Below are 26,574 nucleotides of genomic sequence, written 5' to 3'. Positions count from 1 at the left end.
TAAATGTAGGGTGTATACGACCCGGGAATTTTTTCATCCGGGAGGAAACTGGGAATTTTTTAGAATTCCGGGGATTTTTCATTGTTTTAGTTTTCAGTTAAAATTTTATAACTTTGACTACTAAGAACCAATACTCTAACAAAGAATATTACCGTATCTCACTAATGCAGAATAATAATGCAGCAATAAAACACGAACGAGAGAAAAAAATGAAAATAAAACCTAAGTTGCAAAGGAAATGCGTCATATACAGGAACAAAACACAGTGCTCATACAAGCGTCTGCGAACAGCAAAATGTGTCAAGGCTTTAGGAAGACTATGCAATGTTTCATAACAACAAATTGCCTCCGATGAGTGCGACGTCACAGCTGTTTTACATTAGATTCTCCCGTATTTTTATGGAACAATCAGTACGCCGGGAAAGCTTTAGCGAGCGTATGCGCATGTGCAATTGAGTCGCGTGTGAGTAGTACCTTCTCCTGCTTCTGGCTACAGAAGTGTGGCAGTTAGCTGTATATGCAAAAGCAACAAGCAGCCAGATACTATCCGGAAAAATTTTACTGGTGCACCTAAGCTGCGCACGTATGCGCAACAGGCCCGGAACTAGGCGGCGGGGGCAAACTGGGGTATCTATCTGTCCCAGGCTGCAGTTTCAGGGGGGGGGGGGGTCACCAAATTCATAATATTGAGGAAAAAGGCCTTGTTGCATCCAGCGCACGTTGGTCTATCAATTACTCAGGTGATTTTGAGCACATCCCTGTTGGTTTTTGAACATTTTTGATCAAATTCTAAGTTGATTTCTGAACGGATCATGATTCGATTTTTGAATGCGTGCATAGTGTACGTGATGTCTCTGCGATTGGAATCCCCATCGCATCTAGAAATAAACTTTCCTGCAGACAAACGGGGATGGGTCTATATGAGCTGAGCGAATAAAGCCGAAAGGGTGAATGTCAATCGCTCTTTATGTGGTTGACTGGGTTTGCAAATGTTTAGCATTGTTATGATTACTAGCGAATTCCATAGATTCAGACTACCAGAGTGGAAATAAACGACTAACAGGAATAACGGGCAACTAAGATTACATATTGTCTTCTCCGTGTACCCAAGAAAATGAAATTTTGACAGAAAATTTTTGGCCCGGCCGGTACCCTACTAATGGTCAGTTACACAGTCCCCGGCTAGCAGCCACTAAAGTTCTATTCTGGGAGTAGTGCGGAAAACGCGTTGTACGAACACTTCATAATGCCTAACTGGAGATCAAATGTGGTATATAACTAAACTGGTGATTGTGGCAGGGTTAGTGAAGTTAACCAGAGGATAAATTTTGACACTGGCAGGAATAGTTACAAAATTGGTGATGACAAGATTTTTGTTAGAACGAGGAAGGAAAAGAAACGGAGACTCTCACAAATGACTGAAGAATACGATGATTCTAAATTGGTATAAAAATTTCGTACTACTACTTTTCGATTTCATGCTTCAGAAGCTAGAGAGTAGGAATGAAATGTGAAACTATTTCCTAACATAAAACCTTTTGCTTGTAGTAGGCCTAATATGCATTTGATATTGGTACTTCGTGAATTAAATTCTGTCGTGTCATAAAAATGACCATTTGTGCTAAAACAGTCTCGTTTATTTGGTGTGTGTAACAATTGCTACAATATTAAGCAGGCCTATTTCGTTTTATCTAGCAGATTATTTGGGTACTATTTGTATTAACAGATTTTCTGAGTTTTTTCATGTAGCAAAACGTTGACGAACTTTGATGGCGTAATACATCCTTTCCCAGAAAGGAAAGTACGCCATATAAAGCTGTGGCAAGAGTAGAGAGAGAGAAAAAAAAGCTAGGACTTAAGGATTGAAGAAATGTGTACTGTCTTGCTTGTGTCTTGTCTTTACTCATTTTATCTATCTTATATTTAATTTTATGTCACACAGAACAGCAAGTTATTAGCTAAAAGGCAGTAAAGTCTGAAAATTTTCCGAAGAGTTCTTGTCCTCCCGTTTACAAATAATCCCATACACTACTAATTGCGAGATTTTTTTAAGAGGGGCAGGATGTCAAACCGGCCGACGGAGTGGGAGACTCACCACAGAACATTTTAATTTCGACTGGGCTGAATATAGTTCTATGGCACCCATTACAAAATATTACACCTTTGAATTCCACAGAGCGAAATACAGAGGCGTGCGATGGAAGAATTCTGTGAAGAGGCTTAGCACTGCACTTCGGCACACTTAAGACCAAATAACATGTCTTACGTTCCCTCGATCATATATGTTTTATGTATCAGACATCTTCAGAAAGATGTGAGCTACAATATGAAGATATTTTTGAAAAGTCGATTTTTTAAATTTTTGGCGTCCTACCTCAAACGCTCGAGGGAGGGGGAGCGCCACTATCTAATATTGGCCCGGTTCGGAAATATCGTAGATCCGGACCTGATGCACAGAGCAGTCTGAGTTATAGTGGGGAGGTGGTAGTCTCCACGTGACCCATGTTTCCGTTAAGTGATTTTGCTGTTTCCTCTTCATTTATTGCTCTCACGTCAAATGAAAACAAAACGGATTTCTGTGGTCGGGAGCTATCAAGTGAATTAAAATACATTAACATAATTATGGAAGGCTAAAATTAACATAATTACAGAAGGCTAAAATAAGTTATTAGTTTCAGATTTTATTTTGTTTCTACCTTTCTGATAGTCGAGCGTTAATCGCCTTGCAGAGCAATGAAGTTATCTCTGTTAGTTTGTTAAAAAAAATTGACTTTTATTAGTCTTTTCTGCTGAGGCAGTCAATTTATTTGAAACAAAGTGTTTAATTCCACACTATTGCCTAGTTTCAACTGTTCACTACATTTCAAGCTCACGTTTTCATTGTCTAGAAAGTATGTCATTATGCCATAATAAAGAACCAAACATGAGATAATGCGGTACTGGTTCTCCAAGAAAATTTACATCTGAATCTGGACATATGAATGTGCATTTTAGTAGGATTCACGAAATTCCCATGCTCTTAGAGTATCCCCTAACGTCTTGTTTCGTTTATGGCATAATGTAAGATCTTTTTATGTTTTACACGTACGAACATACGGGCCTGCTGAAATGACTCTATTTCTAACAGGTCACGGGAAAATATTCTGAATGGTTGTTTGAAAAGAGTTACCTTCAGGTGAAGTTAATTTCCTTTTACACAAGATGAACTCTGTCCGCCAATGTCCGATGAATTTATTAAATCACAGGGCGTTTGACTCTCATTCAAAATTCAAAACTTTGAGAATGACCATTTTGAATATTTTCGAGCCCAGAAGATCAGACATTCATGTCGTCGTTAAAAATTTTACTGGCACATTTGTGTGATATATCTTAAAAGTGTAACACGCGCAAAGAAGATCAACATTATTTGTGAAAGCTTAGCTTCTCTTGCAGCTTATTAATCTTGGAGGCCGATATTATAGGCTACGTGAAAGCTTTTCTTTTCTTTTAGCAACACTATATTAATTTAAACCATTACTTTGCCCTATTTGTGTGTTCGCGCTATTTAACAGTGATGTTGCTATTGGCTGACCATATCACGTGTTCTATGCTCTGAATATCCGCTGTCATCGGCTGGTGAGATTGCTTGACATGAGCTACGACTGGCTTACAAAAACACATCGCAGTCTCAATCTCAATCCTTCAGAAAGTAACATGCGGTGTTTGGTGAAATTCGAATTTCTACTTTAGTAATACGAAATATGCAGTGTACATGTTGCTGCACATCGGAAGTGCCGGGAAATTCTATGCCGTGTATAAAACCACAACCATTGAAAGGATTAATAAGTTTTACAGATCCGAGGAAAAGTATACTGTTACTTAACTTGGAAAAGTGTATTTTCGTCCTGGAGGAAGTGTATTTTTAACTGGGAAATCCGGGAATTTTTTTTTCTTCGTCCACGTATACACCCTGTAAATGTCATACTTCCCTATTACAGTATTTGCCAAACAAACACCAACACCGATGGGGAATCAAATTCTGGATGCTGTGTGACTCTATAACACACTATTGTCTTGGATTTTATACGTACAGAGGTGCCAAAAGCCAAGAAGATAAGGCTAAGATTGCAAGACATGGCTTAGGTTACTGTGTTGTCCAGAAGTTACTACGTTTGGGCAGTTATTTGAACAAGGGATATCATACCTTTGTGGACAACTTTGTCAGTACCACTTGTAAAAAGTCTCTACAAATTAGGTACGTACATTACTGGCTCTGTAAGAAAAAAACAGGAAATATTTGCCAGAGCAATTTAGAAAGAAATTTGGAATTGGGGAAAAGATGTATTGTAAGTCAGGTTTGGTACTAGCATGTGCGTACCGAGAGAAAAAATCCCAGCGTACCTCAATTCCCTTATTGTCAAGTAAAGTTGGTGCTGGTGGCATTGAAGTCCAAAATAAAAATAAAACAGTAAAAAAGCCAGAAATAATACACCAGTACAACCAGTATATGGGTGGGATAGACACATCCGACATGATGCTGTATGGGTATTTGGATGAGAGGTGAACTCTTCGTTACTGGAAGAAGGTAGCTTTTAACATAATGTCAAGAATGGTGCTGAACTCTTATATATTATACAAAGAGCATAATAAAGGAAGGAAAGTTGTTTCCAGATATGTATATACTGTAATGATAATTGAAGCCTTGTCAGATGAATGGCTGCAAGAAAAAAATGCAACTGATGATCCTCGTGGTGCTCCAGGTTTGAGAAAACTTCCAGAGAAGAAAGAGTCAAGATGCTGTGTGTGTGTACTAGTGAGGGAAGGAAAAGGTCAAGAACTGTTTGTAATAAAAGTCATATTGTAGACATGGAAATTCTGTAATGTTCTCTTCAAATAAATAATTATTATCTTTCTAAATAATAACACAAATTTCATATCCCTTATGTCATTTTACTCAGAAATGTGTGTAGATTCTATGGACTGTAGTTAGCCATCTTAAATTGAAGCACAGTGTTGGATATATGGAATCAAAGTCATTTTTATAATATTTTTCTAAAAAAAAATATTTTATTTGGACTGTCACAATCAAATTCATTTGAAACATTATCATAATCTGTGTAAGCCATAATATTCTACATACTTTTATGGATAAGTGGTTTTTTCATATTTTTAAAGTGAATACTGTGTGATATATGGCAATTTAAATATAATGTAGCATAACGGTATAAATACGCATTACATTTTTAGCACACACCACTCCAAATTGGCTGACTGCAAAAGGGTTAAGTGTTCTGTGGATTCACAATGCTATATCCATCTGTCCATACAGAGTCCTCTCCTCTGTTTTCATCTTAACACCTTGATGACACGCCCCGGAAATCTCCTTCTTACAGTCGCCAGGAGCAGCAGATGGGGTACGGAAATGTCCATTTTCCTGCACAGCCATTGTTTATGGCCTGTTGTACTCATTTTTGGGTAAATTTTGGATTATTTGGTGACCTAGTACAGAGTAGGAAGACTGTAGATGTTGGTGTCAGTATGTTTGACTACTTGTACAATCATGATAGCTTTGAAATCTTCATGTATACTAAGGTGATCTTACATGCCAGGAGTCAATGCACAAGATGGCGTGGCCTGAGCAGTGTGCTTTGTGCAATGGTGAAATTTTTTCGTGATTTACATCTACATTCATGATTGAGGGTGATGTGTACCAAGTGATACAGAGAATGTCAAGAGTGATAATTCTATTGACAATGGCAGTTAGTTTGGACCATCTACGAGGCATGTTTTTTAAGTAAGTACCATTTTGAAATTAAAAAAATACATGCTAAGATATCTCAATAATTTTATTTTTACATGAAAGCCTGTACCTTAATCTACTTTTCTACTTAATTTCCGTCAATATTGAGGCACTTGTCATAACGTAGTTCCAGTTTTTGAATACCCTCATAGATGTCTGCTGCCTGACTTGATAACCACTGCATCACCACTGCTTTGACTTCATTGTCGTCTTGAAGACGCTGAACGCCCAGATGTTTCTTCAAGTGCAGGAACAGGTGGTAGTCACTGGGCACAAGATCGGGGCTGAACGGAGGACGATCTATAGTTTCCCATTGAAATGATGTGATGAGATCTTTGGTCTGATTCGCCACATGCGGACGGGCATTGTCATGCAGCAAAATGCCCTTGCTCAACTTTCATGGACTGTTGCTTTGATTCTGGTGTGACGTAGGCTACCCCGGGTTTCATCGCCCGAAACAATTTGGCTTAAGAAATCATCACTGTTGTTGTGGTACCGCTCAAGGAAAGTCAGTGCACTGTCTAAACGTTTGGTTTTGTGCACATCCGTCAACATTTTCGGTACCCAACGTGCGCCCAGTTTTCGGTAATTCAAGTGCTCGGTCACAATGCCATAAAAAACACTACGCAAAACGTTAGGAAAGTCATCCAGCAAGGAGGAATATGTCCACTTCCTGCACCAAACTCCGTTGTTCATCATGCACATTTGTGCGGCCATCTTGAAATGCTCTCACCCACTTTCTTACCATTCCATCACTCGTAATGTTTTCTCCATAAACTGCACAGATCTCACGATGAATATCAATTGCTTTTAGGCCTTTACCACTAAGAAATCTTATAACAGCCCGTACTTCACAGTCGGCGGGACTCAGGATTATCGGAGGCATCTTAAACACTCAGTACACAATGTAAACAAGGAAGAATCAGAGGTGCGTAGATTAAGGTACAGGCTTTCATGTAAAAATAAAATTATTGAGATATCTTAGCACGTCTTTTTTTAATTTCAAAACGGTACTTACTTAAAAAACACGCCTCGTACATCAACCAAACATCAGAAACATCCACGTATGTTCGTAAGTGACAGTGATGCTGGCAGTGATGAGGAGGCAGGTATTTGTCTATATGGAATAGATACAAGCAATGGCTATACAAAAGGCAATAGAGCACATTTGGAACCTTTTGAAGGTCAGCCAGGCCTTAACATTTGTTCCTGATGATCCATGTAATATTTCATAGGTTGTTGCTGGCTTTTTTGGTGATGGATTATTCGATATTTTCATAACACAATCTAACCTATATCACAGTCAGAATTTATGTAGGTATAAAGCATCATCCAATACTCTAAACTTGACTGGCATTTCAATTGTTGAAATGAAAAGATTTTTAGTGATTATACTTGTGATGGGACAAATTAGAAAGAATAATTGTCGGGAGTGCAGGAGCACAGACACTTTTATTGAAACTCCTCTCATCAGACAGCTACAGCATTGCAATCAATGTGTAATGCAAGGCTTTTCCTCAACAGGATGATCCAGCAGACAGTCTCTACAGGGTCTGACTAGTTCTCTAGCATTTTGTGGGTTGTTTTCAGACTGTTTGTAAATTCATACAGGAGATACCACTTGATGAGGCATGATACTTCGAAGAGCCCACCTGGGATTTAGGACCTGTAGTCCTGGAAAGCTGATGAAATGTGGCTTACATGGGTGAACGGTACGTGAGGCCACAAGAAGTTACATATGTAACATGGAATTGCTGTTCCAACAGGACAATGCACGTCCGCATGTATCCCGTGCCACCCAACGTGCTCTAGAAGGTGTAAGTCAACTACCCTGGCCGGCAAGATCTCCGGATCTGTCCCACATTGAGCACGTTTGGGACTGGATGAAGCGTCGTCTCACGCGGTCTGCACGTCCAGCACGAACGCTGGTCCAACTGAGGCGCCAGGTGGAAATGGCATGGCAAGCCGCTCCACAGGACTACATCCAGCATCTCTACGATCGTCTCCATGGGAGAATAGCAGCCTGCATTGCTGCGAAAGGTGGATATACACTGTACTAGTGCCGACATTGTGCATGCTCTGTTGCCTGTGTCTATGTGCCTGTGGTTCTGTCAGTGTGATCATGTGATGTATCTGACCCCAGGAATGTGTCAATAAAGTTTCCCCTTCCTGGGACAATGAATTCACGGTGTTCTTATTTCAATTTCCAGGAGTGTATTATAAGGTACATAGCATGCAGATCTGATTGTGCAAAAGTGAACATGTTACAGGAAGTGCGGTAACTCTGCCTGTTTTGATTCTCCCATAGAGCACATATTGATGACAAATCTATAAAATAAATTGTTTGTTTGTTGTGAATTTAAGATACATCTTTCACTTGACATTGCACTTTGAAACTAAAGTAACCTTATTAACTGCATTGGACAGACCCTTGTTTTGACTTCTGGCTTTGTGGAGAAAATCTGATACATTAATTGTAGAGTGGAAATCGGTAACTGGCTAAGTGCAAAAAAACTGAATTTATTCAGTTTTCTTCATTTTGAGAAATATATTTCAATGAAAAAAAAAACCATGAACAACATTTTTTATTTGTCTACAACAAGTCACACAACTATTGCAAATTTATTTTAAGTTACTTTTCTTTTATCAGTGAAAATAAATATTTTATTCTGAAAAATGCAGTACATATTAAATGCCATAGTTACCAGAAAAAATAAGGTAAGTGCCAGTGAAAGAAATCTCAGGCATTTATAAGTTTATTATTTTTAAAAAAAAGTTTTACTGATACACTATCCTGGATTCAATTATTTTTAATCTGTCTTTTAATTTTATGGAGCACAAAGAAATTTTAACTGATCAACTGTTTAAAAAGTGTTCTATTAGCCACTTTCAAATACGGCAGCATCTGTTGCAGATCCCTTTTCCTTTCAGCTGACAAGTTAGTTTTACATTGTTTTGATGGTAAAACGAAGTTCTTTATTATGTCAGTGGTAACCTGTTTCTTGAAAATCTTGTAGGCGCTCCAGTCTTGAAAATTCATTAAACACTGTTCTCATATTGATGAAATTAGGTGCAATTTTTTTCACTTTAGTCCAACTACATTTGGAAATATTTATTTTTGTTGTGTTAATATGTGAATGAGCTGCTTTTTAAAAAAATCACAGGCTGATACATAGAACCAGAAATGAATTGTTAGATGTCACATTCTCTATAAGTTTTACAAGGTCCTTAGGTATGTGACATACTTCCAGCCTCTTACAGTTTTCAGTCTGGACAAAATCGCTGTCACACAATGTAAATGAACTGCTGCAGGCCAAAAAACTGAGTATGGCTGCACAGCATTTTTGCAAGTAAAGAATTACAAAGCTTTGTGGTATTTAGTCCACTTTAGCCTCACCAGTGGGTTAGCACATACTTTTTGGTGCCATCTTTCAGGCCTTAAATGCGCTACTAGAAATGTTCATAGTGCTTAGTCCACTTTACAGGTTGTTGGCAATGGCACTTAGTGTAGTTTTTCTGCTCTTTTTTTTTTCTTCCTCCCCCCCCCCCCCCCCTCTTGGCCTGTTCTTGATTTCCACTTTGCAATTGTGCTGGGGACCAAAAATGTATGCTAAACACTGTAGAGGATAGTGAACCATGCAAAGAGTAAACTCTTAATACAGGGCGATTCAAAAACAATTTTCATTTTTTGAATGCATATATTTATTAAACTTTAAGACATATGAATATGAAGGTTTTACAAACCTCGCAAGTTCAGATTACAGATGTTCAATATGTGCTCCATCAGCGACACGAACAATATGACTTTGATACTTAAATTCCTCCCATATTCGGGCAAGCATGTGCTTTGTCACTGGTGTTATGGTAGTATGGATCCGGCTCTTCAACTCTTCCAGGCTCTGTAGAAGTGGTGATACATAAACGTTGTCTTTAACAAAACCCCACAGAAAGAAGGCAGAGGGTATCAGATGTGGTGACCATGTAGCCCAGCGTTGTCTTGTTGAAAAATGAAGTTGTCTTTGTGCACCTCAGAAACAACCAGTTTTTTAACATAGCGAGCTACTGCTGACTGTTAATCATGTTTTCATTAATGAAGAATGGGTCGTAAACAGATGATCAGGATATTGCGCAAAACACATCGACTTTGGGTAAGTCTCGTACACGTTCAGTGGTTGCATGTGGGTTCTGTAGCCCCCAAATTCGAACATTGTGTTTGTTTACCTGGTCACTAATATGGAAAGTTGCTTCATCATTGAACATGATGCATTGTGTGTAAGGATTATCATTGTCAATAGCATCAAGAATCTCGTTGGAAAATGCCACATGTTTACGTTTTTCATCAGGGCGCAGAGCTTGTAACACTTGTAACTTGTACGGCTTCGTAACCAACCGACATCTCAGAACACGCCAAATTGTTGTTGTAGGCAGCTGTAACTCCCAAATGGCACGACGAGTTGATTTTGAAGGACTGCATTGGAAAGCAGTTTAAATTCGTGCAACATTTTCTTCAGGAACATGAGTGTGGCCAGGACTCTTTCCTTTACATACACATCCTGTATCTAGAAACTGTCGATACCATCTGCGAATGTTCCACCTATTTGGAGGATCAGTTTGGTATCTCAACCTGAAATGTCTTTGTGTTCTAATCATCGAATTGCACTTCGCAAACTTGAGAACACAAAATGATTTCTGCTGCAGAGTAGCCATTTTAAACATATGACAGTTACCAAGCAAACCAGAAGACAATGGACATCTAGCGGCTACTAATGTCAACTAGACTATGTATTCGTTTCTCCAATAGCTGAGCCAAGGTGCAGTGATTGACAGTTTAGACGAAATAATACTTTGTAATATGTATATTATTTTTGAAACACCCTTGTATATCTTCTGTTCATCTTTTTTTGTTTGTGGCATAGTCAGCCAATTCAAGCAGAGCAAGCAGTAAACGAAATCAAAGAAAAATTTGTAGTAGCAATTAAAGATAAGGGAAAAGAAATAAAAACTTTCAGGTTTACCAATGACACTGTAATTCTGTTAGAGACAGCAAAGGAAAAGAAAGATTTAAGATGAACATCAACAAAAGAAAAACAAGGATAGTGGAATGTAGTTAAATTATATCAGCTGATGCTGATATGCACTTAAGTTAATAAACAAGTTTTGTTATTTGGGCAACAAAATAAATGATGCTGGCTAAATTAGAGAGGACATGAAATGTAGAAGGGCAGTGGCAAGAAAAGCTTTTCTGAAGAAGAGAAATTTGTTAATATCGAATTTTGATTCAAGTGTTTGGAAGTCCAGAAGTTATTAAGAATGTAACCATATATGGAAGTGAAACATGGGGATAAACAGTCATGTGAGAAGAGAATAGATGCTTTTGAAATACGGTGCTACAGAAGAATGCTGATGATAAGATGGGTAGACTGTGTAACTAATCAGGATGTACTGAATAGAATAGGGTACCGGTAGACAAGAAATTTGTGGCGCAACTTGACTTCAAGAAAAGATTGGTTGATAGGACACATTCTGAGACAGCAAGGGATCACTATTTGTTATTTGGGGGGGGGGGGGGGTAAAAATTGTAGAGGGAGACCAAGAGATGAATACGTTAAGCGGATTCAGGAGTATGTGGGTTGCAGAAGTTATGTGGAGATGTGAGATTTGCTGAGGATAGAGTAGCATGGAGAGCTGTAGCAAACCAGTCTGTGTACTGAACTTACTTTACTTTTTTGTGTCTGGAGATTTGTTTCAAAGCCTGTCAGCCCAATGTCGGGCCAAGTCCAATGTTTCTTTCTTCTGAAGCCATAGTTCGTCAAGGGTACACTTTGTGGGGCAGATGGAACACTGTAGGTGTTCCATATCCTGAACTTCACCACAGTCGCATGTGTACTGAAAACAATAATAGTAACAACCATCACCATTGTTTATGTTTGCATTAGAAAGTAATGTGGAAACAAGTGGTTACATCTCTATATTTAATCAGTCATGGTTTAGTATTTCCAAATCTTGATTGGTATCAACCTAAGATGTTCCATGTTCCATACTCTGAATTGGCAACCCGACATAATACAACTGATTTTCGTCATCGTACATTCAGTTATGATCTCCACTGGATTTTCTAGATGCTATTATTAACCTTGCTCATTAGTACACAGCAAAATTAATTTAATGAAATTAGGTTATACTAAGTAGCCATGAGGGTTAGATAAGAATTATTTAAGCTCTAACTTTGTTTATTTGTTGTAAGAATAAAGATATGAGAGTGATTTATCAATACTAGGACATGTCTACTCCATTCAGTAAAGCAGCATTTGTCTGCTTCCAGATGTTTCCCTGCAATGTCTCAAATGAAAAGCTAAGACTGAATTTCTGTCAGTGTTTAATACCACTTACACTATGTGATCAAAAGTATCTGAACACCTGGCTGAAAATGACTTAAAAGTTAATGGTGCCCTCCATTGGTAATGCTGGGGCGTTGGCCCCCCCTTAGCCTTGATGACAGCTTCCACTCTCACAGGCATACATTCAATCAGGTACTGGAAGGTTTCTTGGGGAGTGGCAGCCCATTCTTCACAGAGTGCTGCACTGAGGAGAGGTATCAATGTTGGACGGTGAGGCTTGGAATAAAGTCGGCTTTCCAAAACATCCCAAAGGCGTTCTATAGGATTCAGGTCAGGACTCTGTGTAGGCCTGTCCATTACAGGGATGTTATTGTCATGTAACCACTCCGCCACAGGCCGTACATTATGAACAGGTGCTCGATATGTTGAAAGATGCAATCACGACACCCGAATTGCTCTTACAACAGTGGGAAGCAAGAGGGTACTTAAAACATCCATGTAGGCCTATGCTGTGATAGTGCCATGCAAAACAACAAGGGGTGCACCACAGCACATCACCACCTCTGAATTTTACTGTTGGCACTACAGACATTAGCAGATTGTGTTCAACGGGCATTTGCCATACCCACATCCTGCCATCGGATCGCAACATAGTATACCGTGATTTGTCACTCCACACAACGTTGTTCCACTGTTCAATCGTCCAATGTTTACGCTCCTTACACCAAGCGACGCGTCATTTGGCATTTACTGGCATGGTGTGTGGCCTATGAGCAGCTGCTCAACCATGAAATCAAAGTTTTCTCACCTCCCGCCTAACTGTCATAGTACTTGCAGTGGATCCTGATGCAGTTCGGAATTCCTGTGTGATGGTCTGGATAGATGTCTGCCTATTACACATTACGACCCTCTTCAACTGTCGGTGGTCTCTGCCAGTCAACAGTTGAGGTCGGCCTGTACACTTTTGTTCTGTACATGTCCCTTCACACTTCCACTTCACTATCACATCAGAAACAGTGGACCTAGGGACATTTAAGAGTGTGGAGATCTCACGTACAGACATATGTCACTAGTGACACCCAATCGCCTAATCACATTCGAAGTCCAGAGCACCCCATTCTGCTCTCTCACAATGTCTAGTGACTACTGAGGTCGCTGATATGGAGTACCTGGCAGTAGGTGGCAGCATAATGCACTTAATATGAAAAATGTATGTTTTGGGGGATGTCCGGATACTTTTTATCACATCGTGTAGGTGTGAGTCAATTTAAATGTTGTATTGCATCTCAGGTATGTCATCTTACACCAAAGTTTCAAACCAATAAAATGCCTCCTATACTTGGCAGTTGCCAGGAGGGTTGCATAAGTATCTGAATGAAACACTCAGAATGATCTTATTATGATAACTCTGAATTTCTCTTTGTCCATAGGCTTTATTTTCCTAATTCGTCTTCACTGAAATCCTAATAACTAGCATGTCCTCCTCAGTCTGTCTGCCTTGGTGTTACATAGATAACAGCCCACACCTCAAAATAAAGGATGACTTACTAGAGTCAAGTTCCTTATGTTATCAACTGACTACATGTCATGTGTGTTCCAGGTGTGTGTGCTGGCCTTCAGTAGTACTTGCTTCACATTCTGCTTTGAGCTTGTGATCTGGACATAGTGTGCCATTGACACTGAGGAGAGGACAGCCTGACCAGGACATGCACACTGTGAAGTACATCACCACCAGATTAGTTTGTGACAGTTACGCTGTCTCAGATGTCACCCAGGTACTCCCTTGCTGTTGTACCTTGAAGCAGCAACTTCTCACACCTTGGTTCACTGTTAGCTGTTGACAACATTCTTTCATTCATATCTAGATTTCCTAGAAGTGAGATAATAACAAAGGAAATAAAGCTAATTAAAGGCCCATGTGGAGAAATGCAACCAAAACATGTAAATTAGTAGGATTAAAAAATGTCAGCATGTAGTCATACACTGAGAAAGTGGTGAGACACAAATGAGGGACGATGACAATTTGTTGAGGTGATCTATTGCTTGTAGTAGATTCTGTTTAATTTATGTAAAGAAAAAGTCACTGATAAGGTATGTTCCCATCACTTGGCAGGGCATTGTAGAAATTGGCAATGATGTACAACACAAACACTCTTCAGTATTTACATCTGAAAGAAGAGTTCAGCATGTGTGACAAGTCACATTAATTCATTTAAGCATCAACAGTTATCTTGGTTTACATGTTGCTATAATTACAAATAACAATTTTATTTGTTGCTTGTCTCATACAAGTAAGGTGTCCCCCCTCCCTCCCCCTCCTCTTTTGTTGCCCATGCTTTTGTTGTGTTTGATAGTACCTTAATACACACGAAACAAACTCTAATGCTCTTTTGAATGTTTATACTCAATAGAAGGGAGAGCCTTGTGTTAAAACTGACATCAGAGACAGGGACTCACATGAGATTTTTCTGAATGTATAGCCTCAAAATTTCTTTGAACAGCTAGAGAACAGACTTGACAGGAAAGTGTCCTAGACCAGCTAGTAACTAACATAGCTATCTGAACTTTTTTAGTCAGTTAATATAGAGGCGGGCATCGGGGATTTTAAGGCTTTTATAACATTAATGATATTGAGCAACACAAGGAATGTTTAGAAAAAGATAGGAACATATTTTTGCTTAGCATGATTGAGGTATAAAAAATATCTAAATAGTAAACATCGAATATTCAGCTCTGAAGACAAAGATGTGGAGCTCATATGAATAAAATCGGAAAGATTGTACAATAACCCTTAGGCCAGTATGTTCTGAGCTAGATTGTGAGGGATAGGAAAAAGCCTCTGTGGCTCAATAACCATGTTAGAAAAACAAAGAGCTTCATCACAGATGTAAGTAAAGTCAGAGCCTTTTTTTAGCAAATAAATGCTGAATGGAGCCAAAATGAGCAAATTTTAAACATTCTGTGAAGCCAGTAAGCAGACCATCATCATCCATTCTGGCACAGCAATGGAAGATGACATAGAGGAGGCCAAAGTACTGAATTCGGCCTTCCGAAACTGTTCCACTGCCGAAGATGGTCATACAAATGCTGAACTGATGTATGTCAGGACAGGTGATCAAAAGCTGCTCAACCAAGGAAATGCATCAAGACCATGTGAGATTCTACAGAGGCAGTGAAAAAATACTTATTCCCTTCTAGCAGCAGTCTATCATAGATGGCTGGAGAATAAAGAGTAAAAAATTAACTTACTCCCAATTTCAAGAAAAATCACCAAGCAAAAGCACATAATTATAGGTCACTGTTTTGAATTGCTTGACATGTTTTATACTCTCACATTATGATGTTTTTGGAGAATGAGAGTCTCCTATTTAAGTAAATCATCATGTATTATGTAAACAGAAATCTATTCAGACTGCCTTAGACAAAGGTGCCCACATTTATGCCATGTTCTTTGACTTCCGGAAGGCTTTTGCTACAGTTCCAGACTGTCATTGAATGAACAAAATATGAGCTTACAGAGTATCGGAACATATTTGTGACTTTATTCAGAATTTCCTAGGGGGGAATTTCAAAACATTGTCCTTGATTGGATGAAACAGACAGATGTAAAGGTAATTTCAGGAGTGCCTTGAGATGTAAATATGCACAGTGTGTCCCAGGAGGAATGGTGGTATATATGGATAGGACAGGAACGATAATTTGTCTAGTAAACAAGGGCTCTAAAATGCATACCTTAAGTGTTGTGAGCAGTTGGTCTGTAGATGAGATGTGTTTCACTGTAGCAAAGATGAATTGATGCTTGTAGCTCATATGGGATGCGTTTTAGAGCCCATGTTTGCTAGACTTCTTGACTTCGAGTGATCGTTCTTGTCATATCCCTGAATAATGACCATCCCTCCTTGGACATCGTTATAGTATTTGACCTGGTAATTGAAATAAAAAAAGAGCACATAAATATCTGAGTCATTACTATTAGATTACATTATTGGTGACAAATCACTGGGAATGAAAACTACCATAAAATACTGAGGAGTAACTATCAGTATGGCCTTAAGTGGCATCACCACATCAAACAAATTGTAGGGAAAGTAAATGTCAGGCAGAGATTCATTGGGAGAATCTAAAGGAAATATAATTCACCAACTAAGGTGGCTTAAATTAAATAATATACATTCGACATGAGTATTGCTCATCAGCCTGTAGAAGATAGAGCTAAGAAAACATCTGACAAAGAATGGTGCGTTTCATGATGGGCTCATTTAGTAAGTTTGAGAATGTTACAGACACACCAACGAACTCAGTGGCGGACACTACAGGAGAGGTATGGTGTATCATGGAGATATTTATTTTTGATCTGAAGTGTGTGCATTCCAGTCAGTCTGGTGACATTATTACCTCCACATGTCTTATATGACCACGATGCAATAATAAGAGAAATATTAGTTGGTACAGGTGTTCATCGACACAGTTGTTCTTCCCACGCTCCATTGACGAACAGAACAGAGACGAGGAGAAATGATGGTGCATTGGAAGCATGATATTACGCAGTTGTCAGGGGACATGCTTTACTCCCTCATTATTGTGTATCAGCATTACATTGAGAGTAAGCCTTCTAACAAAAAACTAGACGTGGAAAATTGGGAAAACATGTAATGCAATATTATACATATTGTTCTCAACTGTATTTAAATTTAAAGAGCATTAGAAGTAAAACGTTTCACAAACTTACCAAATAGGATACAGCAATGGGACAAATCATTCAGATGTTGACTGAGCAATAACATGTGTTTCATACAAATAAACAATGGAAACTCCAGGTAACTTACCATAAAGAAGACACGTCAAGTTGCAGACAGGCACGATTAAAAGACACTCGCATATAACGTTTGGCCATAACCTTAGTCAGTAGAGAGAGAGAGAGAGAGAGAGAGAGAGAGAGAGACACACACACACACACACACACACACACACACACACACACACACACACACACGAGCAAGCAAGAACACCTCATGCACACACAACTGCCAACTCCAGCATCTTGGGTTAGAATGCAACATCACATGGGATGCAAGCAGCAGTCTGGAGGAGGTGGGGAAGGGTAAGGGATTGTAGTGTATGGATGGGGGGAAAGTGTGTAGGAACTAGACTGCCAACAGGCACAGCATCAGCAGTTTGTAGGGCAGGGAGGTGGGGAGAAACAGAACAAAGAAAGAAGAGAAGCAGGGAAAGACGGATAGATGTATTGACAGAGGGCTGCAAATAAAACAGGGTGGGAGATGAGAAAGAGGAGGAGATGATAGGAGAGAGAGGGTGGAAACTATTCGGGGGAGGGTGTGGAGACAGTGAATAACCTTAGTTTGAGGCTGGGATAATTATGGGAGTGGAGAATGTGTTGTAAGGATAACTCCCATTTATGCAGTTCAGAAAAGCTGGTGGTGGAGGGAAGGATCCAGATGGCTCTTGAAGTGAAGCAGGCATTGAAATCAAGTGTGTTATGTTCAGCTGCATGTTGTGCCACAGGGTGCTCTACTTTCCTCTTGGCCACAGTTTTGCAGTGGCCGTTCGTCCTGGTGGACAGCTGGTTAGTAGTCATACCAATATAAAAAGCTGTGCTCTCTGAGCAGCTGAGCTGCTAAATGAGATGGCTGCTTTCACAGGTGGCCTGGCTCCTGAGGAGGTAGGATTAACTAGCAACAGGACTGGAATAGGAAGTGCTGGGTGGTTGGATTGGACTGGTTTTGCACCTGGTCTTCTACAGGTATTATGATCCTTTTGGCAAGAGGTTGGGATTGGGAGTGGCATAGGGATGGACTAGGATGTTATGGAAGTTGGGTGGGCAAGGGAACACCACTTTAGGAGGGGTGGCAAGTATCTCAGGTAGTGTGTCCCTGATTTCAGGGGATGCTGATAGCCAATCAAAGCCCTTATGAAGGGTTGAGGAGGCCACGTGAAGCGGATGGTGGAGAAGGTGTTGAGTTGAAGGCATAACACAATTTTACATGTAACATGAATCATACGAAAACTTTTTTTCCACAATTATTAAGCACTGAAAGAGAGGGCTTTGAGTTTAAATCTACTTGGCCAGCTGAGAATGTAAAGATATACCAATGAGAAAGAGCTAGAAGATACTCAAAACACAGAAGGAGTACTGCCCATGAAGGTAAGCGTTCTGGGAAAAATTGTGCTTGAGCTAAGTTGTAGTCATTCAGACAGATTGAATATGTAAGTGTCTTCTACACGAAAGTCATTCCAAAGAGTGTGCATGTGTGTGCATGTGCGCGTGTGCGTTTATACAGAAGCCCACAACTGTTTGCTTGGTCATTTAAACAACAAGCCTTTGTGACCGATATATGTTGTTTAATGTTCTCATTGCACATTTTGCATGAATTAATGTGAAAAGTGCACCAACAACATTTAACGCCATAAAATGGTTGGCAATCACACATGCTAATTAAAACATTAACCACCTTCTGCCACAGTATTTCCTGTGTTCATTATGTAGTTTTTGATGGACTGACTTCAATAAGGTTTTCAACAGACATTTTAAACTTTTATGACATACTACCAAACCGCCAACCTAACCTACCTAAATACTACTCCAGTCTACTGGCCTCTCTTTTCTATCAAATTATCGCTCAATATTATCACTCAATATATAACACACTTGATTTCGATGGCTGCTTCACTACGAGAGCCATCTGGATCCTTCCCTCCACCACCAGCTTTTCTGAGCTGCACAGATGGGAGTTATCCTTACAACACATTCTCCACTCCCATAATTATCCCAGTCTCAAACTAAGGTTATACACTGTCTCCACACCCTCCACCAAATAGTTTCCACCCTCTCTCTCCTATCATCTCGTCCCTTTTCTCATCTCCCACCCTGTTTTATTTGCAGCCCTCTGTCAATACATCTATCCGTCTTATTGCATTGGGAAGTGAGATAACACAGAAAGTGAAACTGCAGGTTGAAATCCGCAAAAGGGTGAAACAGAGCAATGCCTTTTATCTGTGTGTGAGAGGCTTAACGTGGAGGATAGGGGTGCCAATGAATTGTAAAGAACTGTTGTACAGGACGCATTTTACACCCATACTGAAATATGAATTGTAAAGAACTGTTGTACAAGACGCATTTTACACCCATTCTGAAATATGCGTCAGAGTCTTGGACAGTGCCAAGAAGAGAGGAGAAGAGAGTAGTTTCCAATCTAGTGAGACAGTAATTCCTAAGAACAGTGTGAGGGGATGTGCAGAGAGAGAGGTGAGAAATGAAGACTTTAATAAGGAAAATAGAAGAGAACGATTGAATGATAGATTTGAGAAGAGGGGGTTAAAATGGTTTGGACATATAAAGGGAATGGAAGAACACCAAATTAATAATTGACAGCATAGGCGGAGGGGTGAGTGGAGAGGGGGCAAGCAATGGAATGAGTAAGCTGGGCTGAGTCTATCTGGATCATTCTGAGGAGGAGGAATCTGGACTGCATCAATGAAGTTGTAGAAGAAGAATGGTAGAAAGATGAGGGAAAGTGGAGAAATACCTGTACATGTCCCAACCTGTTCTGATGCTGGGTAAGTAGAAATGATGATGATGATGATGATGATGATGATGATATCAAATTAGCATGTCACGTCTAATGAAGTCCAAGGTGATTATGTTCAATGTTCAGAACGCTGTAAAAAAAGGAACCACTGCTCATAATGAAATCAAATTTGAATGGAATATTATCAAATAAGATTGGAATGTTACGAAAATAATAAAAGTTTAACAAAAATTTTATCATTAGATGACACTATAAGGTGCAGAATATGCAAAATAAAAGATGCGGAGTACACGGTTGTTCCCGAGTTTGCTTATGAGACACTTGATATGACTGTCTCAATGGAAGATCACGTACTGCTGGTAAAGAACTTACAAGAAGGTGACTGTGTGCCAGTACCTCTATGGAGAAGTTCGGACATGCAAGGGTATGAAAAAAAAGCATTGGTCCGATGCCTGCCAAGGAGAAAATTATTATGAAATTTGAAAATGCAGGTTCTTTTGAAGTGCAATGGGCAGGTGGAGGAAAACAACTAATCCGACGTCGGTAGGGGAATGTAGCCACAACATGGCACCAAGGCTTAGCAGTGGTGTGCATTGGGAATTACCCGAATTTTAGCATGCTTGTGAGCACAGGGCATAGAATCCTACATAATATCCTGCATTGCCGTTTATTCAGAATTACTCATGTTCATGAGTTGCTTCATAATGACTTGACAGTAAGACAAACATGTGTCCTAGAATTCCTCGCTCACATGGAAGTGGACAATGAATGGCCATGGAACATTCTGTGGACAGACAGAATCCATTTTCATTTTCAAGGACATCAGCTCACAAAATTGCAGAATATGGGCAATGGAAAATCCGCTTGCATATCAAGTGGTACCATTTCATTGACTCTGTGGTGTGCATTGATGGCATTGTTTATTGTAGGGTTGCCTGTTTTTTCGAGAAGATGTGTCCTTGGGGTCTCTTACCTGTACCATCATTAGTAAATTGTATGAGCATGATCCCTGAGACTCTCCGATCTGTTGTGGAACATGCTGTTTCTCAGTTTCAGCTTGCATAAGAAAACAGTGGAGATTGTATTGAACAAATATTGCACCAGCCTCATGACTATTAAAAACTGGTTTAATTGTTGTTTTTTCCACAGTTTTGGCCTCAGGACAATTAAAAACTGATTTTTCCTATCCAATGTGTTACGCCCTTACTGTGGTTGATTGTTTTACCTAAGAGTGCCAGAATTGCTAAATGCCAAACTTGTTTGGTCACACATGTTGTGCAGTACAGTTGGTTTAATGTGTAACTCGTGCCATAACTGCCATACTGCAGTTCATCTTACGGCACCATCTAGAAGGCTATATATTATTTTTTAAATTTTTATTGTTTCAATATAGTTTTCCCTTCTCCTTCTGTTCGGATCTGACATCAGTTTCAGCTGCATTTTCTCTCTCTCTCTCTCTCTCTCTCTCTCTCTCTCTCTCTCTCTCTCTCTCTCTCTTTTACAGCTTTTTGAAGCTGTAACTTCACCTTGTGCATGAAACTGTTCTGGTATGTACTTCCTCCTCCAAGTAGAACAAGCTGTCAATCATTTACTGTCACTAGCCTAAATCTTCTACTGTAATTGCACCCACAACCTGTTCCACCACCACAGACACAGCTGCCACTCATAGCAAGATTGAGAACTGGTCAGCTATACAGAAACAAAACTGATAACTGTCGTGCAGCTGTCATCATGTTCCAAAGTGTAAGTGGGTTACAGCAACATAGCTAACAATGTGTGACTGCTTTTCCACCAAATACTAGAAAAACAACAAGGAAGTCTTACGGAATTGTTGTTTGTAGACTTTACATAGGTGCATCTGATTCTTTTACATATCAGTTTCAACCATTTATTTTATTCTGTGAATGTTGCATTACATACTTTCCTCAACGGCATTAAGAAAAATTTAACAATGCATGTGGATAATCAGCCTAAGTACCTTTTGCACAATTGCTCTACCCAAGCACCTTTTCTGTACTCCATCAGCATTTCCCGTTTCAGCACTATATTGTTATATGCCGCTCTTCTAGCTACACTGTTATCTGACCACACATGAGTAGCTCATATTACCAATCTGGCCCTCAGAATTGCTTCCAGAAGAATTGCTTCATTGACTAACTGAATGTTGCAAGTTTGGCCAATTTGTGGTAGATAAATATGGGCATTAACCTGTCCAAAGAAAGCAAGTATTGGTGTCCATCTACTGCGGTCGTGTCTGTCCAAAAATTGAGCCCCTTGGACAGAAGTCTTGCTGTGTGTAGACACAACCGTGCTAGTCTGGTCTTGTATACAGTACTGAATTCAAAATAATCATCTAAATCTATACTTTGCTAGTCACCTTACATTTTATGACAGACCATACTTTAAGTATTACAATAGAAGCCCAATACAACACTCTCCAAAATAAAGTATCATTTATGAAGTATTTTTGCACACTCAGTATATTTTATAAACTTAAAAAAAATCTTATTACTGCCTACCTATAGACATAATGTAGTATAATTTACTGCTGCGACCTCCAAGCTCTGTAAATAAAAACCAAAATAGATAGACATAATGAAAATCAACCTTCGGTTTGTCTTATCAATGTACCAGGATTGCTGCTGAACAGAAGCTTTGAATACATGTCTCATGGTTAACATTGTGACGCAGTTGACAAAACACAAACGAATTCAAGGCATTAGCTGCCAGTGGGCACTGATCTATATCAAGTCGAAAATTTGTGTTGGACCAGGATTCGAACCCAGGTCTCCTGCGTACTAGGCAGATGCACTGACCACTAGGCCATCTGAACACAGTTATCACAACTACTGCACGACCTACTCTAGTACACCTCCCATTAGACACAAATTCTCAACTTATACTGCATACTACTGATGTAGTGCACCTGCTCATTAGCCTCATTGCTCACAGAATCCCCTAATTCCCATAACAGTTCGCGCTTGGTGGGTGCTCTGAATGTATCATTTGCTGTCATCACCTTACTAAACATGCAGTCAAAAAAGTGACTATACTGCAGTGCTGTGCAATAATCAAAGTGGGCACAACCTTCACACAATTGCCTGGTTCTCAGGTTAGTATTAGGTGTGGATATACCACTTCAAGTAAACAATACATATTAAAGCACTATATTGTAGAAACCAGTCTTTGTAATAATGAGAATTTCACTAAAATCTAATGATATTTCAACAAATCTATGTTGCTAAGAGGTTATCCCAATTCAAGGTTCGCTGTGCAAATTTCAGGTGCAACTTGCCCATCTAACAGGTTCCAGTGGCAACAAAAAATTGACTTAAAGCATTTCATATAATTATTGACTAAATTTAAAATTCTGTCATAATTTGCTCATTAAGAGGTATATTTTGTGTTAATAGTTCTTGCACAGACAGGTATAACAGTTGGAAACTGTGTACTTACAATAAATTTCTTTTATTTTGCCTCTATGTTCTTGTAGGTCCTCAGACTATTGGTTTCAGTCAGCAATAATCATCTTCAGATATGCAGCAAAATATGGCACAAACACAAATACAGCTAGTGGGTTGTGCACAGCTTTAAACATTAAAACAATGCATGCTGAAAGGTATTACTGACATGCGTGTAAAAATTGTGTGCTTTAAATATGACGAGGCATACCTGTTTGGTAAAAAACATGTCCTAATATACTGGAGCCAATGTGGCTTCATCAAATGCTAAACACAGAATCAGTTCAACCATCGTCACACATCTGTAATTTATGGTGTATACAAGAGTCATCTTGTCAGCTGCACAACTGTTCAAAACAAACTGCTGCACACTGGACTCGCATTCGGGAGGACGACGGTTCAATCCCGTCTCCAGCCATCCTGATTTAGGTTTTCCGTGATTTCCCTAAATCGTTTCAGGCAAATGCCGGGATGGTTCCTTTGAAAGGGCACGGCCGATTTCCTTCCCAATCCTTCCCTAAACCGAGCTTGCGCTCCGTCTCTAATGACCTCGTTGTCGACGGGACGTTAAACACTAACCACCACCACCACCAAACTGCTGCACAGTAGCCACAAAATGTTTGTGTCACAAGCTCGCCAGATGTCGCTACTGTAGGCGCACACACACATCCTCCAATGGTAACTGTATGATCTAAAATAAAAAGTGGGATATAATCAGTAAAGTCTCTAGTGGACTTACAAGGGGAAAAAGGCATTGTAAAAATAAAATGCGGTAAATTAAGCATGACAAAAGACAGATTGTTAAAAACAAAAAAGTTACTTGACAGTATTTCTGATACTCTCTAGTGACATTATTTTAGATAATGGTATTAATAATGAACAGCTTCCAGAGTACACATAGTAATATAAAATTTATAATACAGATAGAAGCTCAATGAATGAAAACTGAAGCAAATAATCAGCGCCCTCTGTTCGCGTTAATGCAAGAATGTCGCATAGTTGAGAAGTGGTCAGAAGAACATCACTGCCAGAGGGCTCCTTGTACCGACATGTCATTCCAAGAAAAGAATGAAATACTTAAAGAACTCAGCATTTTAAAGCAAAGTGCTGCAGCTAACAGCTTCTTTGTAAATAACGTCACCTGCCCTTACAGTGGGCTAAACAAACTTATAATACAGCTGGCAGACACACATGGCCAGAATATAGAACCAATAAAGAAAGAACAAACACCATTCCTATGAAATTTCTCTGCAAGATGTTCCTGCAAATAGAAAAATGATTTAGAAAATCTGACGTCGGATGTATTTTTCAGGTTAACAACCCCTAAAACTGTGAGTAAAACATAAACTGAGAAGCACATATGACAAATTTGACGGCTGTGGAGTATACAAGATTCTTTGCAGTAACTGTGATAAATACTATGTCAGTCAAACTGGCTGCTCTTTTAACGTAAAGTTTAAGGAACATTCACAGCAATGTAATAAAACTGATCATTCCATAGGGAGCATTGAGAATAGTATGCTTATTCACCACAATCTTTTTCCAAAGGGTGGAAAAAGGCCTCTTAACTTGCTAGAACAGCTCGAAATTTATAAAGTGAAACACCCAGAGCCAGCAGAATTACGTAATTGGCGAAGCAATTTTGCACCCATTGCCTACTTCACATTGTTCTACTTCAATCACAGAACAGCTCTGTTGCTTATATCCTGCTTTTGGCTTCACCCAGTATACAATGCTTTACATATTTAGCTTGTTCTCTTACATTGTGCGTAGAACTCTGGTGTTTTCTTGTCCCTTCTCTGTTTATATAATATACTTCATTAACTAGATAATCTTGTTCATGCACTGGTATGGTGCTTCGTCATTCTTCTCGTCGAATGTCATGCCACAGGGAACGAGGGGGATAACGGTCAAGTTTCTCTGATCACTTCTCACCTATGTGGCATTCTGACGGTAGCACCAACTGAGGGCGCTGATAATTTGTTGCAGCCTGTTTTCATTCATTGGGCTCCTTTAGCTATCTGTTTTTTATGAAGGTTGACTGAAAAGTAATGCCTCCACCTTCGTAACTCTTCTACAGTTGGCAGCATTGGTATGCGGCAGACATTGGCTTGTTCCGTAGCCTCTTCTCTACAGCTCCAGTTAGCAGGAAGCCTTAGGATTGAATGGTTGTATTGTTATAGTGTAAGGGATGGAACCTTGCACAGACGGTCGGTCAATGCAATTTAAGCAACGTGCAGTCATTGAATTCTTGACAGCAGACGGTGTCTCCCGAAAGGAGTTTCATCAGAGAATGAAACCAGTTTATAGGGATTGTGTTGATTTGAGTACTGTGTGTCGTTGGGTGAGTAAGATTAAAAATGTTGAGGTGAGAACATCTGACCTGCGTGACAAACAAAGACTTGGATGTCCTGTGGCAGCAACCACAGTGTTTCACAAGCAAAATGTTGGCATATTGATTCAGGACAATCTTCTTATCACTCAGAGAGAAATTGCAAGCGCAATTGGCATTTCACAAGAACGTGTAGGTCACATTATTGCTTTGCTTGGCTATTGGAAGGTCTGTGCACTTCACATGCCACCACAGCAGAACCTCAGAGACTGAGTCTCACCACCGTACCACATCCTCCATACAATCCAGATTTACCGCCGTCTGACCTCCATCTGTTCCTGATAATGAAATCTGCAGGGACATCATTATGCTTCTGTTGAAGATGTTGAGAGAACTGTGAGACTATGGTTGTGGAAACAGAGTGTTGACTTCTTCCGTGACGGCTTCAGAAAACTTGTTCAACATTGGTGGAAATGTATCCAATCTGCTGGTGATTATGTGGAAAAGTGAATAATGGTAATTAATATCACATTCCAAGGATTCTTTCTGCATTTGATTTATTAAAATATTCCCATCCAAACCCAATCAATGAAGGTGGAAGCATTACTTTTCATTCAACCCTCGTAATTTTTGTATTATTATATGTACTCCAGAAGCTGTTCACTATTTACACCGTTATCTAAAATATCGCCAGTAGAGCATATCAGAATTACTGTCACTTAACTTTTTAGCTTTTAAGAATCTGACGTTTGTCTTGCTTAATTTACTGCATTTTATTTCTACAATGCCTTTTCCCCCTTATAAGCCCACTACAGACTACTGATTGTATCCCACTTCTTATTTTACATCATACAGTTACCATTGGAGAATATGTGTGCGCCTACAGTCGCGACATCTTGTGACACAAACATTTTGTGGCGACTGTATGGCAGTCTGTTTTGAACAGTAGTGCTGCTGAGAAGATGACTCTTGTATACACCATAAAATACATAAGTGTGATGATGGTTGACTTGTTTCTGTGTTTAGCAGCCCGCATCTCGTGGTCGTGCGGTAGCGTTCTCGCTTCCCACGCCCGGGTTCCCGGGTTCGATTCCCGGCGGGGTCAGGGATTTTCTCT

The 26,574-nt window shown here is 39.5% G+C and overlaps 1 protein-coding gene across 4 annotated transcripts in view; it reads left to right on the top strand.

Annotated features, from left to right (window-relative positions):
* Positions 1 to 26,574, top strand: part of LOC126203420 (uncharacterized) — a 501,622-nt gene that overhangs the window by 299,767 nt on the left and 175,281 nt on the right. Inside the window, exon 2 of one of the 4 annotated variants that reach the window (XM_049937729.1) lies at positions 13,718 to 13,892. The exons of the other annotated variants lie outside the window; for them this stretch is intronic. Within the exon in view, the coding sequence (XP_049793686.1) occupies positions 13,824 to 13,892 (69 nt within the window). The 5' untranslated portion in view covers positions 13,718 to 13,823. The remainder of the gene's footprint in view (positions 1 to 13,717; positions 13,893 to 26,574) is intronic. 4 annotated transcript variants of the gene reach the window in all.

Source organism: Schistocerca nitens, chromosome 9, assembly GCF_023898315.1.
Source record: "Schistocerca nitens isolate TAMUIC-IGC-003100 chromosome 9, iqSchNite1.1, whole genome shotgun sequence".
Classification (NCBI taxonomy): domain Eukaryota; kingdom Metazoa; phylum Arthropoda; class Insecta; order Orthoptera; family Acrididae; genus Schistocerca; species Schistocerca nitens.
This window is presented reverse-complemented; position numbering and strand designations above follow the sequence as displayed.